General features: G+C 43.9%; 1 protein-coding gene across 4 annotated transcripts in view; it reads left to right on the forward strand.

The window, feature by feature from the left end:
• The first annotated feature begins 3,923 nt into the window (after positions 1–3,923).
• TBC1D9 (TBC1 domain family member 9) overlaps positions 3,924–13,708 on the forward strand; it is a 55,227-nt gene continuing 45,442 nt past the window's right edge. For all 4 annotated transcript variants that reach the window (XM_056362821.1, XM_056362812.1, XM_056362839.1 and 1 more), the window contains exon 1: positions 3,924–4,427. In XM_056362821.1, the coding sequence (XP_056218796.1) occupies positions 4,301–4,427 (127 nt within the window). In that variant the 5' untranslated portion in view covers positions 3,924–4,300. The remainder of the gene's footprint in view (positions 4,428–13,708) is intronic.

The following is a 13,708-nucleotide window of genomic DNA, read 5'->3' on the forward strand; positions in this document are numbered from 1 at the left end:
CAGAATGCCCTGCTGCTAGCCTGTTATTTTGAAATCACCTTTCACTTCAGCTAAATTAATGCAGAAGCCAATAAGTTTTTTCATTTTTGGCATACAAGACAGGCAAGAGAGGTTAGAGAAAGGAAAATGAGTTAAAAAAAAGTTATATTTGTTCTTCTGCAAAACTAAACCCCAAAAAAATTTCTGTCAGTATCCTTTTAACGAGGTGTGGATGCTTATCTAGCCTATGCAGTTAGGGCACGCTTTGTCCTCTCAAATTGCTTTCATACTGCTAAACATGCCCCCCACCTCTTGCTGCAAACTTCTGGGGGTTATTTGGGATTCTTTCTTGCTCCTTGACCTTGAAATATTTTTTTTCCAGATTCCCTTGGGACACATTTTGACATCGTCTTCCTGGGATGGTAGAAGGTATTTCTGGTGGCCTGGTACTGAATAGCTGCCTCGGTCCTACAGGAGTTAACTCTTTCCTATCAGGCAGGTCGTGTTCTGGTTTGGAGTAAAGACACGCATTGAATCTTATACTTTATACAAAATGTACATCTTACCACAGGCACTTAATGCAAATGGGACTTCTGTATGCAACCAACCCATTAACGGCTTTTGAGACGAGACCCAAGGAGCATAAAATTATTCTGGGATGATAAAGGGCTTGTGAGTGACTAACCCTGGTCCTGCCTTTGACAGATACTGCGAGCGCAGCTGGGAAGTGGGGAATTGTGGCTAGCAGATGCTGTGATTTGATTACTTTTATCACAGACTTGCCGGACGACCCAAAGCAAGAGTTACTTTGTATGATTCAGTTTGCTCATCCATAAAAGTGCTTGTAATATGTAATTGCAAGAACATGAGAAAAGCAATGTTATTTTTGAATGCTTTGAGTTTCTTCAATACAGGGTGTTACGGGCATATAAACACTAAGGCTTGTGGCACAAGTGCTGACCACACACTAAGAAATCTCAGATGCTTTCCCCCCCACACACACTTTCTGTTTCATCTCACATCACACCTAAAGCAATGTCTTCCAGTCTTTTAAAGCTTTAGCACTATTTATAAAACACTTCTCAGAAAAATCTAAACACCCACCTCTCCATGTACAAATAACTTACTGATTTATAGCAGCTGAAGGCTCTAAGCTTCTAGCTAATGTTGGCTCGGTGCTTCTCCATGCTAAGGTAAGTCCTCGTGTAGGGCCTCGACAGCTATTGTTCAAACCTGAACAACACGTGCATTTCTCAAAGATAATTTGCGGCGTCCTGGTGTTTTATCTTTGCTCCTAGTCCACTGAACGGCTGTCCTGAACCACTAGCAAATGCTAGTTGGCTGCATCTAAGAGAAGAGGTCCATTTTAAGAAGGTCTTCCAGGGAATAAATGGTAAAATGTCTGCTTTATTTAATCTTTTTCCTGCTTGAGTACTGTTACTGTCTGTGAGTCTGACGACATTGCACAGAATGGTCATCCCTCTATAGAATCCTGTTCATTTTCTTCCCTGAGAGATTTATAATATAGCATTATAAGATATAACTCCTTAGCTTGTATTTATATCTGCTCCTGATTTCTTTAATTATTTTTTCAGAATTGAAGGGCATATGTTGAAGTTTTAAACCTAATGGCACAGAGATCTTTAAACGGTCCCATTCAGTGTTAAAACCACACCGAAGTTTCAAGCTGATACAGCTTTTTCAACAAACCATTACAAAACAGGCAGGGGCAATTATTCCTTTATTTCTATTTCAGATTTTTTAAAAATTCTATTATAATTCACAGGACTGTATTTTGTTCCCAAACAACCTGATGAAAAAGAAACTTTTGAAACATTATAATGGAGCATTATGATCAAAAAAAATTACACATAGACAAACATTTTATGTGAGGGATAAAAATGTGATGGGCATGCAGGAGAAAATATTTGCATTGGCTTCAACAAAAAGGTCAGCCATGATAGCATAACACATATTTTTCATTATCATGAAAGTAGACCAGGTTTCCACCTAAAAATGCCTTGAATACTATCTACAACACAGCAGCAAAAAGACACAATATAACATCATTTTAAATGCCATTTATTTGAGTAATGACATTTCATTTCTTCTCAGTTTTATTGAAATGTTTTAGAATGTTTAATGGAAAATAAATAGGAAAGATGTTAGAAATTAGGCTTTTGGTGTTCTTTATGCCAGTAACATATGTCACCCTACTCACATGCAGAACCGACTAATTGGCACTAATAAAGCCTGGCAGCTGTTTTTTGAGCGCCAACAGTTTTGCATGGATAACTGTCCATGCCTGCTGTTGAAAAGCAAGTTAGGAATGGGGAGGAGGAGGAGTTCCCAGCCTCTGATAATGATGTTTTCCTCCTTGAGGTCAGCTGCACTGTTCACAAAGAAAACTAACTTGATCACCATCTCTGACTGTAGTGGAGTATGATTTGGTTATTCTTTCCTAAAATGTCAGTATGGCTTTTGTAGTTGTACTGCAGGTTGTCGGCAGTGATGATGCCGCTAGTATCCACTGCCAACAGGACTGCTATGACAACACAGGAACGTTGATGGGCTTTGTGTGTGTGACATGCTACCCTTACTAAAGGAAGTTACTCGGAATTTTTGCCACTACTTTTAGCCAGACTGCAATTTAACTTTCAAGCTCCCTGGCATGTAGGGTTTAACTAGAGCTGGTGAAATTTCAGCATTTTATTATTTTTTTTTCAAAGTTATAAGGAACTTACTTGTTCAGAATTTTTCTTTAAAAACACTACCCTTAAAGAAACCCTTCCCGTTAAAAGGGTGAGGTCATTTCAATACTACCCTTCAAAATAATCTGATTCTGTGATAAATTTGGAAAGGGTGAAGAAACTCTTCTACATTGTCTTTCAGACTGTCGAGACCTGCCTCGGTGACAAATGTTCTCCATGGTGCAGGGGGACTGAGAGCAGGACTGTCAATTTTTAAGCATTCATCAGAGACACTCACTTCCCTCTTCTGAGCTTTTTACCTTGAAGTAAAAGCGCCATCACCACCTCAGATGAAGCACCATTTCTCCCCCGACCAAGCGTCCATCCCCACCAGATGAGGGCTGGGAACCAGCTCCGTGCCAGCACCAGCTGATGGAAGGCTGAACTGTACTGTAAAGCTGTGGCCTGCATATGGGAAGTTTGTGCGTGGAACATAGTTTTAGTATTTCCCTTGGGGCTTAATTTACTCAACATCTTTAATAAACCGAAGACAAGTACAGTCTTGGACAGTACAGGTTGGACAGTAACAGTTTTCTGACTACAGGCAGGCCAGTGAGTCCAGTCCTTTCCCGACAACTTGGAAACCACACAGTGTTCGGAACTGCAAGGGTACAAAACATACCTGTGTTATCTATATGTACCGCTATACCCTCTGGGTGCGCTTGGCGTACCTGTCGAGTATACCGGCTTCTTTGAGGGCTTTTCAAGCCCTCAGAAACACGCACGCACGCCCCGATGCGGTCTTCAGAGGGGAGTTCGCGGGCGGCGGCGCTGGGCAGGGCGGGGAAGGTGGTTACGCGGGACGGGGCTGCGGAGGAGGCCGGTCCCGCCCCCGCTGTGGCGGCTTCCCTCGCTGACAGGGCCGGGGCTCTCCCTGCCTCTCGCCACCCCGTTTCACCAGCTCCTCTGAGCCGCGAAGGCCAACCCTTTCCCGGCCGGCGGTTAGGAAGAGGACGCTGCCGTCTCCTCCCCAGCGACCCGGCAGATTAACGCGAGGGACGGGACCGCCCGCCGGCGGCAGCTAAAGGGACACGGCCCCTGAGGCGCGCTGGGGCGGGGCGGGGCGGGGCGGCCGCTCCCGCCACCGGCCGCAGGACCCGCCCTTGCAACCGCCGCGCTGAGGAAACCGGTGGCTGCTGCCCCGCCCCCCCCGCCCCGCGGCGCGCGGCGGCCCCGCCCCCCCGTGCGCGCAGGTGCGAGCAGCGCGGCCCCCGCCCCCCGCCAGGCAGAGCGAGAGGCGGCTCCGTGCGGGGCGGGCTGCGGGGCGCCGCCGCCGGCCGCTGATGTCACTGCTGCCCTCGGCGCTGCGGCGGGAGCTGCCGGGGTCGCCGCCGTCGTCCCTGGCCGCTGCGGCCGCCCCTCCGCGCCCGGCGGTGGGCGGGTAGGCGGCGGGAGCCCCGGGGGGCATGCGGCTGCCGCCCCTCCGCCCTGCGCCCGCCGGTGCCCGCGGGGCTGCGCCGTCCGCCGCGGCGGCCGGGCATGGTGGCGACTGATGCGGACGGTGCGTGCGTGAGTCACCGCGCCCCGCAGCCGGCCGGCCGGGCGGGCCGGCCTTTGTCTGCGCTGGGAGCATGTGGGTGAACCCCGAGGAGGTGCTGCTGGCCAACGCGCTGTGGGTGACGGAGCGGGCCAACCCCTACTTCATCCTCCAGAGGAGGAAGGGGCACGGCGGCGATGGCGGCGGCGGGGGCCTGGCGGGTAAGGGCGGCGGCGGCCAGGGTCCCGGGAGGGAGGGGCGGGGCCGCCTACCGCGCCGTCTGCCTCCCGCAGCGGCTCCCCCGGGGCGGCCGGGCCGGATCGCGGCCCTCGGGCGGCGGCACCGCGTCGTGAGGCGAGAGGCTGCCTGCGGAGGGGGGGGGGGCTGCCCGCTCCTCGGCCCCTTCCCGGGCAGCGTGGGGCCCGCACCGTGCTGGGGGCCCGTCCCTGCGGCGGCCGGGGGTGGCCGGGGGCTGGCAAGGCGCCATGAGGCGGCGGGGCCGGGGGCGCCGGTGCGGGCAGCGCGCTGCGGCTCCCTGAGGGTCTGCGGGCGATCGCCGGTGTGCGCCGCCTCCCTGTGTCGGGGTGTGACTTGCCCGGGTTCCCGGGGGTGCGTGTGGTGCCTTTTGGAGCCTCCAACACGTGTTCTTTAAAATAACAGCCGGTTGTAATGCACAAACGCCTGCTCTGAGGGCAGATTTACTTCAGCTTCTCCCTATTCCTCGGGATGTCCTTGCCAGGCGTGTTCCCTGAACGCTTTGTTTTCGGCTGCTGGCAACCGGAGACGCTTTTGTAGATGCTTGGGTCGTGTGCATCTTGGTCTCTGCAATACTGGGCATATACGGTTGTCGAGACTTCATCATTTTTAGGCAACGTATGTGCGGTTCTGTGAAATCAGAGATGCAGAACCCGATGCTGTTAGCACTGGTCCCTCTTGAATCGGCAGAAATAGTCCCACGGGTTCTCTGAAAAGCTGTGGTTTCTTCCTTACCGGCTTGCATTGCAGCTAGTTGTTCGGGCTAATCAAAATAAACATACAGCGTTCATCTATGTTTGGTTCAAGGTCCTGTGCGTATTTACCAGGAGATTAAGTGTTTCTTCAGCTTTTGAATGCTCTGTGGACCTGTAAACAATTTATAATCTAAACTAACGCACCACTGTTAAGTGTGTTTTCATGTGGGCTCTTGAGATCTTCAGTTTTCTTCATTGCTGTAGTTGATAAACCACCTCATTCTTGTGTGGAAAGTGGCCAGCAGCCACTCCACATTGGCTATAGATTTTTGATTTTTATTTTTAAATCTTTTGAATTACTGACAGTGTTGTCAGACCCATAAAAAGCATGTCTTGCCTCAAAAGTTCACCCCTGCTGTATTTACTGAGAAATTCTTTGCAGACTCTCCTTTCATGGATTACGCCCAGGCCTCTTGAGAGTTTATTCCTCTCTCTTGCTGTAGGTGGCCAGACAAGGCATTCTTTACCTGACTATGTTATCTTTGAATTGGAGATCATTTGAGATGCCCAGTCAATTTTCCAAACATTTCTCAGTTATTGGGGAAACTTTCTGAGAATTTGGGAGTTTCTCTTCAACCTGTTTCACAGTGTATGTATGTATAAGCCTTCTTGGAGTTGTATGTATAATAGGCCACTGTACAGATGGAAAGGTCACTTTTGAAGATTTAATCCTTGAGTGGGAGTAGGATTCATTAATGTGTACTCCTTTTTGGGTGAAGGTCAGAGAAGCTGGCAGTATTTGGTAGGAGTTCAGAATACAGAAATAGTTCTTTGTTTCTGCATTTTCTAGCCAGCCCCCCCCCCCCGCATTTAAGTTTTTGTGCACGGTATCCATTATTTCAGTATGTGAATGCAGTCTGTATAGTGAATGTGATTTACAATGCAAAAGTTCTCTGTGCATTTTGATTTTGAAAACTGCTTTCCATATGGCGCTTATTAGTGTCTGTGCTTTGCCTGGAATTGCAGCTGCTATAGCATTGAGGTAGGAACAAGAAACAATGCAATTTCTAGGGGGTTTGCTTGTTTGGGGAAGGGTTGGAAAAAAGATTCAGCTTTTTTCAGTATGTTGCCAGAACCAAACAAACACCAATTACTAGAGTGCAGAAAGTTATTAGTGCTGGCAACATTTAAAGGGCTGTATGGGAACTTATCAGACCTTGCCATTTTAGCACATGGGCTTTTGACACAGTGGTCAACAAAAGGTGTGAGAGGAAGAAAGAAAGGGATGTAGAGTGTCCAGGCTGCTCCCAGCTTGGTAGGCACAGTAATAAGTGGAACTTATGATTATTGGTTTTTAATGGAAATACTGGAATTTTAGACCCATTGTTCTAACAGCTGTAGTCTACTCATTGAGGGCCAAGGCAGGTGAAGGAAGCCAATGGATTCTTCTTGGTAGGTGAGATTGGTTAAAAGCAAGGTATTGTGGAACCTAGCTGATCCTGAGGGTTCAGAATAAACAAACTCGCTGAAACAGTCAACAGGGTTCATAATTTGCAATAATGATAGCATTTAGGATGATCCTGAGGAAGTTCCTGTAGATGATAACGATAGAGCTGTCATGACAGAGGTGGAGGTTGTCTGGTTGAAAGTGAAAAAACTACAAAAAGAACCTTTTGTGGTTTTTTGGTTTGGGTTTGTTGTGTTTTTTTTCCCTTACTTGCCCTTTCTGTAGTGACGTAATGCTGAAATTTGCTTAGATATAATCTAAAAAATTATCCACCCATGATTGTGGTACAAAATTTGGCCTGTTTGCTCTGTAGGAAACCAGATTATGTCCTTGAAGTTGATTATAAATATTGTATGCAAGATTTTTTCACTGTGGTGGCAGTGGTCTGAATTCATATATGCAAGAGAGGATGTAAATACAGCTGTCACTTTTTTTTGTTGTGATCTAATTTCTGCTGACTTTTACTCCCTCATTATTGACTTGAAGTAATTTTGTCTTAAATTGTAGACTGACATTTGACTTTCAAATTGATGAGACTATGGGCTTGATGGGAGATGGCTTCACTATGTAACTTAAGCAGTGGTTGGACAATGAGAAGTATTGATTCTCTGGTGTTGCCCTTAAATCTAGGTCAGCAAACTGATTGGGCTCCAGTGTAATGCCCTTCTCTCCATCTGCGAACATGTGAAACTTTGAAGAACTCTAGCTGAGGCTGCACTGTAATGTTGGTTGTATTGGCATGGCTGAAGTAAGAGAGGGAGTGCTTTCCCGTGGGTGAATGGGAATGAGGGAAGGCTGGGGACGAACCTCTTCAGGCAGCACTGTGGTTGGGTGCTGTGACACTGAAAATGTGGCTGAAGGCTGATGATCCGCCCTCAAAGTGGCTGCCAGGGTCTCTGTGCTACCTGTCCTCCATCACTTCCTTATTACCATGCTGTGGATGGAGGTTACCATCAGCAAAGCAAAAGCCAGAAGACTGGATCTTTTTTGGTCTTTTGTCATGTTTCAGTCTGAAAACAAGTTTAAAAGCCTTGGGAGCGAGTGAAAGTAATTCTCAGTGGCTTTATGTTGAAGCAGAAGAGCAGTACTCATGTTACCTCTTCTCCTGGATCCACCCCAAGCGCAGCAACACTTTGCAGGAAAAGGAGTATCGGTCACTTTGGGGGAAGGGGTGAAAAATCAGCCCTTTCTGCACCAATACTCTCCTCTTGGCCTTGATTTATGAACTGTTGAAGAGAAGACCCTCTTATTTAAATACTTATTTGGACATGGGACATGTTTTCCCACTTATTTTAATATTGGATTGTAACAAGTTAGAAGAAGAATAATGATCTTCTTGTTATGTGTTAGGACGGTGCCTAATTAGTGAGTCGCTAGGAGTCACCTCTGCTAACAAGGTTTTTGATTAATAGTTTATTTAAGTGATACAGCTCTTCTACTGAGCAAAGTGGATCCATTTTTATACTGAATTGAGGCCTGGACTCTTTTAAGTGATTGTGTCTGTGTCAGTACCAGTCGCATCAATGTGACTTTCCTTTGTAAGCATGCCTTAATTGAAGGGTTGTTTGGTTTTTGTTTTCCTTTTTAACAAAAGAAAAATAGGAAGGACTTGTAGACTGGAATTTAAATTGATTTTCTTCGCTGTTCTGCAAACTCGCATTATCTTGCATCACTCTCTGATCTTCCAGGAGAAGACCAAAAAATGTACTTTTCTGCTTTAAAAGTATTTGATGGTTGGTGAACTTTCTCCATAACGAAAACTATTTCATGCCTTGCACATAATGCCATGCCTGTATTTTGCTTCTGCATGACCTTCACTGAGGAGTTTCACCTTCCTTTTATTCACCAATAGGGGGAAAAGTATTTTCTTTCCTCTTGTTTTCTCAAAAGTGCTGGATGTTTTTAACCCTTTCTTTCACACTTCCTCTGCTTCCTGCTTGTCAGCTTCCTTCCCTGGGCAGCCTGGTAGTTTGGCCTGTAGGAAATGCTCCCTTCTCCTGGGGGATCCAGCATGTTACACATCAGCCTGCATCAGCTGAAGCAGAGGCATTTGGAGCGGATATGAACCCAGATCTCTCCCATCGTTTGGGTACTGTACCCTGTGTGACTGTGTTCCTTTCATGGGTGTAAGGATCCTGAGCGTGTCATAAAGTTTATAAATAACTGAAGAGAGTCATGTTCTTTCTGTTAATAAGTGTATATGCATTCTGATGCAACAGACACTTTTAAAAAATCTCAAACTGCTTTCTGCTATGCTGTGGTGATGCTTGCCAAACTATTTTATTTGGAAACAATATTGCAAGGAATTAGTGCCACTGGTAGTTGACGGTAGAGCAATGTATTCACTGAGAGCTTGCAGGAAGAGAGGTTGGGGGTGTGTTATGATTAGCTTGTGGCTGCTGTGGTTCTTTTGGGCGTGGAGATGAAATTATAAGTAATTTTGTTTGAAGTGTTATTGTAAGATCTCTCTGAATGCCAAAGCAAATAAATTGTTCTTAGCTTGCAAGAACTTTTTTAGGAGTGAATTATTTTGCAGATAGGGTATTTATGCTTACAGCTGGGACAGCGCATGTGTGAGAGATTCAATATGAGTTTCTAAGTCTGTGAGATGTTGCCAAAGATGATTTAAATGCTTGAGCAGAAGAGAGCAGATGGAAATTTGCTGACTTCTGGTGATAAAAGACATTGATGAAGTACTATCTTACTCCCCAGATATTTTTGCAGAAGGGGTTGTCAATGTAATTTCCATGCTGGAAAGGCAGAAAGGAGAGGTTCTGAGCTCAGCTGGCTGATGCAAGCCTTCAATGTCAAATCTGATAGAACACTGCCACAGTATTAAAAATTATGTCTCGGAACACTTTTCTGCAGCCTTGCTGGACAACACAATTAGTAGCCCTAATTTGGAGATAAGATTCTATCTTACTCGCAACCTCTCGATTCAGAGAGGTTGCTTGAAAGCCTTTTATACTTAAAATTTAGAAAAGCTTTTGGCCAGTATGTCGTCTGCCTGGTGAAGGGATGGTACCCGCTTTAACAAACTTGTCGCTTTCTGTCCTTGTTGACTCAAGAAGTTAGGTTTTTGCACATCAAACTTGGTCCACTTGAGTAGAAAGTATGTGCTTTCTGACACTTGAAATAGAGCATTTACCAAAATGCATGCACTTAGCAGAACTCACGTGAGTGGTCAGCCTGTCCATCAGCTTTCCATGTTCATTGTGGGCTTGTGGGGTGGAAGCCAGTCCCTTCCGCTCCGCTCTGTCATTAGGTGTTAGACCATATCTGCTCTGGTGCTGCTGAGCTTCTAGTTAGGCTCTGCTGTGGGGGTGTTTGCTTCTTCACGCCAGCAGATTTCCACTTCAAGAGGACAGGCAGATGTCTAGGGTTGAACTGCTGTTTGATTCTCCAGATTGACTCACCAGTCTTTCTGTTGAAGTCCCAGATGCTTTCATAGCGCTAAATTGGAAGGTGTCTCACTTCCTGCTTAATGCTTCTCTTGATCTCCGGTTCTTACAGGCAACGCACTGTTTGCACAGATACAGTGCCTGAGATGGTGCTTGGGGTAGCTCTGGTTTCTATGCTGTAATGCTTCTTGGTCAAAGACTTTCCTTGATGTTACCTCATCTTTTACACTTTTGAGTAGTGGGAACCATAAAGGCTGAGCTGTCATTTACCTTTTTTGCTTTCTGACATAACATTATTGCTTGACACGTGGCATTCAGGGATGGCCTGTTGTTTCTACTGAGATCTCAGTTGGTATGAAACTCTGTTGGAAATGTCGTGCAGGATCACAATATAGTAAGCAATAAATGTCTAAGCCTCTCAGTAATTTTCTGCCATGTACCAGAGTTTGTGTTGCTTATGGGCTTTTTGGTATTACTCTGGTCCCACGCTGAAAGGCATAGAGAAAGTGTCACTTCTTCACATCAGTTTCCATATTTCCATCACTCCACTGTCCAGTAAGCATCCTTGTAAGAATATATCATATTTCACAAAGATTTGGGCCATTGACAGTTTCAGTTAAGAGTTCTGTAGAATTAAAAAAGGTTCTAGGAGATATGCCTGTATATATTCTGAAATGCTTTTGAAAAGTAATTAAAACATATGTATTGTCATATGATTTTTCTTCTGTAAATATTTGGTGTAGACAGAATCCGTTCAGCTTTCTCTGTTCTTCCCTAAGATTTGTGATCTCTATTTATCCTTCATAATATCACACTGTATTGCTTTTTCCTGTAATAGACAGGAGTTATTGCTGCCACTGACTTTGCGAAGTATGATGATACAAGGTGTATAAAGGACTGTAAGCTCTGATCACTAATCATACTACTGATGTCTGATCAATGTTGATATTTAGTAATCTACGTTTGCATTTTGCCTTTAAATCTGATGCTGAGGTGGGCTTAGGTTCTGGAGGACTTCTTCAAAATCTTTCCATTTGTTTTCTTTTCAAAAGGAAGTTTGTATTTTTTAGGCTTGATTTCTCATTGTTCTTTTTTTTTTTTTTTCTCTTTTTTTCTGAAGATTCCAGGTAGGGGTGTATGAATTTCTACTACAGCAGCAGTTTTAGTTTCAGCTTGTAAATTCTTAATCTGTTCTCGATTATTTTTTTTTCCTCACAGTCCTGTCTTGTGCTTGCCCCCTGCGTTTTCCAGTATTTTATTAGCCAAAGTTCTTGAGATTTTTCTGTTCGGTGTTCCTTTCCCTGGTAAAGTGCCTCCTCTGATAGCTTATTGAAATCTGTTCTGTCTGCAGGTGTTCAGTTAGAACAGTTAGATTGTGAATGATTTTTTTCTGAAGATATTGGTTCTTTTCAGATTTAGCTTGTATTTGACTATGCTGTGCTCCAGGACTGTTCCTTAGTTCAAGCTGGATTTACTGTGCACGCTTCAGTTCTCAAATTGTACCATTGATTTTATTGGTTCAGCTTACAACTGTTTTTCTTAGTTTAGTGGTGGTGGTGGCTGTTGAGTTTTGGTTTATTTGGGTTGGTTTTTTTTCTTCAGTTGCTCATACATACTTGATTTGTTCTTTAATCTTACATAGTTTATCTGAATCTTATGTTGGTGCAGATGTAGCTGATTTAAATTCTGCTCTTGGATGAAATCTACTTAATTTGCTTATGCTACTTTGAGAGAATGAGATACTTAAAAAGAATTAGTTTTAAGTGAAATTCAGTGACTTCCCTGCTGTTGTGGTCAATGGTACTTGATCATGCTTTTCTTAAGTATTGCATTTGGTTGTGGTGTTTTGGGTTTTTTTTTACAAATTTATGAGTAAATATTTGTATCATATTGAACCTTTGTATCATACCATAACCTTTGTTAACTCCATCTGTATTCTTCTCACTGTTTCTCCATCACTTCATGTAGTCTGGTGTGATTGACATGTAGTATAAAATTTATTCAGGCGTGTGAGATTGTTTGAGGTTTTATCCAAATATCAATTTCCTCTGTGTTGTAAGCCTTCACATACCTGTATGTGAAGCATATGTCTAGCATGTACTGTCAGTTCTCATCTTTCTACTCAGCCTTTTACTTCCACTAGGTTTTTGTTTCAGGTTAAGGGTAGTAGGTTTGTTTCTAGGAACTTACTGTTTGGATGTATTATTGTGTGAGTTTCTGTACCTGGACGTTTCGTCATCTGCAAACTGGGCCTCAATGGAAGTAAAGGCAGTTCTGCTGCTGTGTGTGTATATATCTATATGTAGCAACAGACAGATAGATATATAATGCACATTCTGGTTTCCTTTCTATTGAAGAGAAAACCGGTTTTACAAGCTTAAATATTTTAAGTACTGCTTAGTAGATAACACTGACAAATGTGGCTACATCTTCAAGTGATTAGGGCCCTTCAGCTTAGCAGACATAACAGAAAGTTCCAGAAGCTGGAAGTCTAAACCCAGTCAGATTTAGGTTTGAGTTTTTTACAGGGATGGTGATGAGTTGTTTGAACACCTTGACAAGTACTGTGGTAGACGCTTAATTGCTGATCACTTCTAAATTAAGATATTTGAAAGACAGTCTAATTCAATCACAATTGTTAAACTTGAAGGACGGATGAAAGCTTTATCATTTGTAACCGCTGCATCCTGCAGAAGTCAAGCCATAGATCATCACACTGCCCCTTCCTGAGCTTTTTTTAAAGATTAGTGGTTTGGGTTTTCAGTCTTCTCTTGCTTGTATTCATCAGCCTGAAGACAGAAAAAGCAAGTACTGGTTTTGCTGCTTTTCTTGCTAAATGTCAGTAGGGTGACAGTACTTCCTCAAAGTCAGTTTCACTGAAGGTCTCTGAAAACTCATGTGCAAAGGAAATGGTGGCTGGGCAAATCAATGCTCTGGAAAGCTGGATCGGTAGAAAGAGAGCAACAAAGACAGGCACTGGGGAAGATTTAACAAATCTTAGGCCTTAATTTCAGAGGAAGAATTTGTTTTTCTAGATACCATATGACATGTCCTTATAAGCCAATGCTGTATAACCCACATGGGAAGGCAGTTATCAAATAAGTATTTAGATGTTATTTAGCTTTTGTCTGTATGAATGAACACCTATAAACCAAAACTGTATAACCCTTCATGAAGTTCCAAGGGTGGTGCTCACAATGAAGATGTTATTTTCATACTTTTGTGGATACTGTTGCCAGGATTGGAAGTTTAACATTGTAATTATTTTTGAGTGGTGTATAACATTTACCATTCATTTAGGCTCTCCCATGAAATTAAATCAAATAAATTGACCCTAGCCTTTAAAATTATTTGTCCACAGTATTGCCCATGCAGTTCGTATTGCTGCTGTAGGTTGGGTTTTGACGTACAATTAATTGGATGACCTCATCCTGTAATAACAAATGAGAGAAGTAATCACATGGACTGCCTTGAGAAAGAATGGAAGAGTAATGATTCATTACAGTTACCAGGAAAAACAATAGTTTGTACTGTATGCTTCAGCTATGTGTTGTTATGAGTTATTGTTTTGATAGTCCAGGAAGTAACGCTTAAACTTCAGGAAGAGTTTATTCTTTGTCCAGGAAATCAATATAAAACTGAAT

The sequence above is a fragment of the Falco biarmicus genome, chromosome 1, assembly GCF_023638135.1.
Source record: "Falco biarmicus isolate bFalBia1 chromosome 1, bFalBia1.pri, whole genome shotgun sequence".
Lineage (NCBI taxonomy): Eukaryota > Metazoa > Chordata > Aves > Falconiformes > Falconidae > Falco > Falco biarmicus.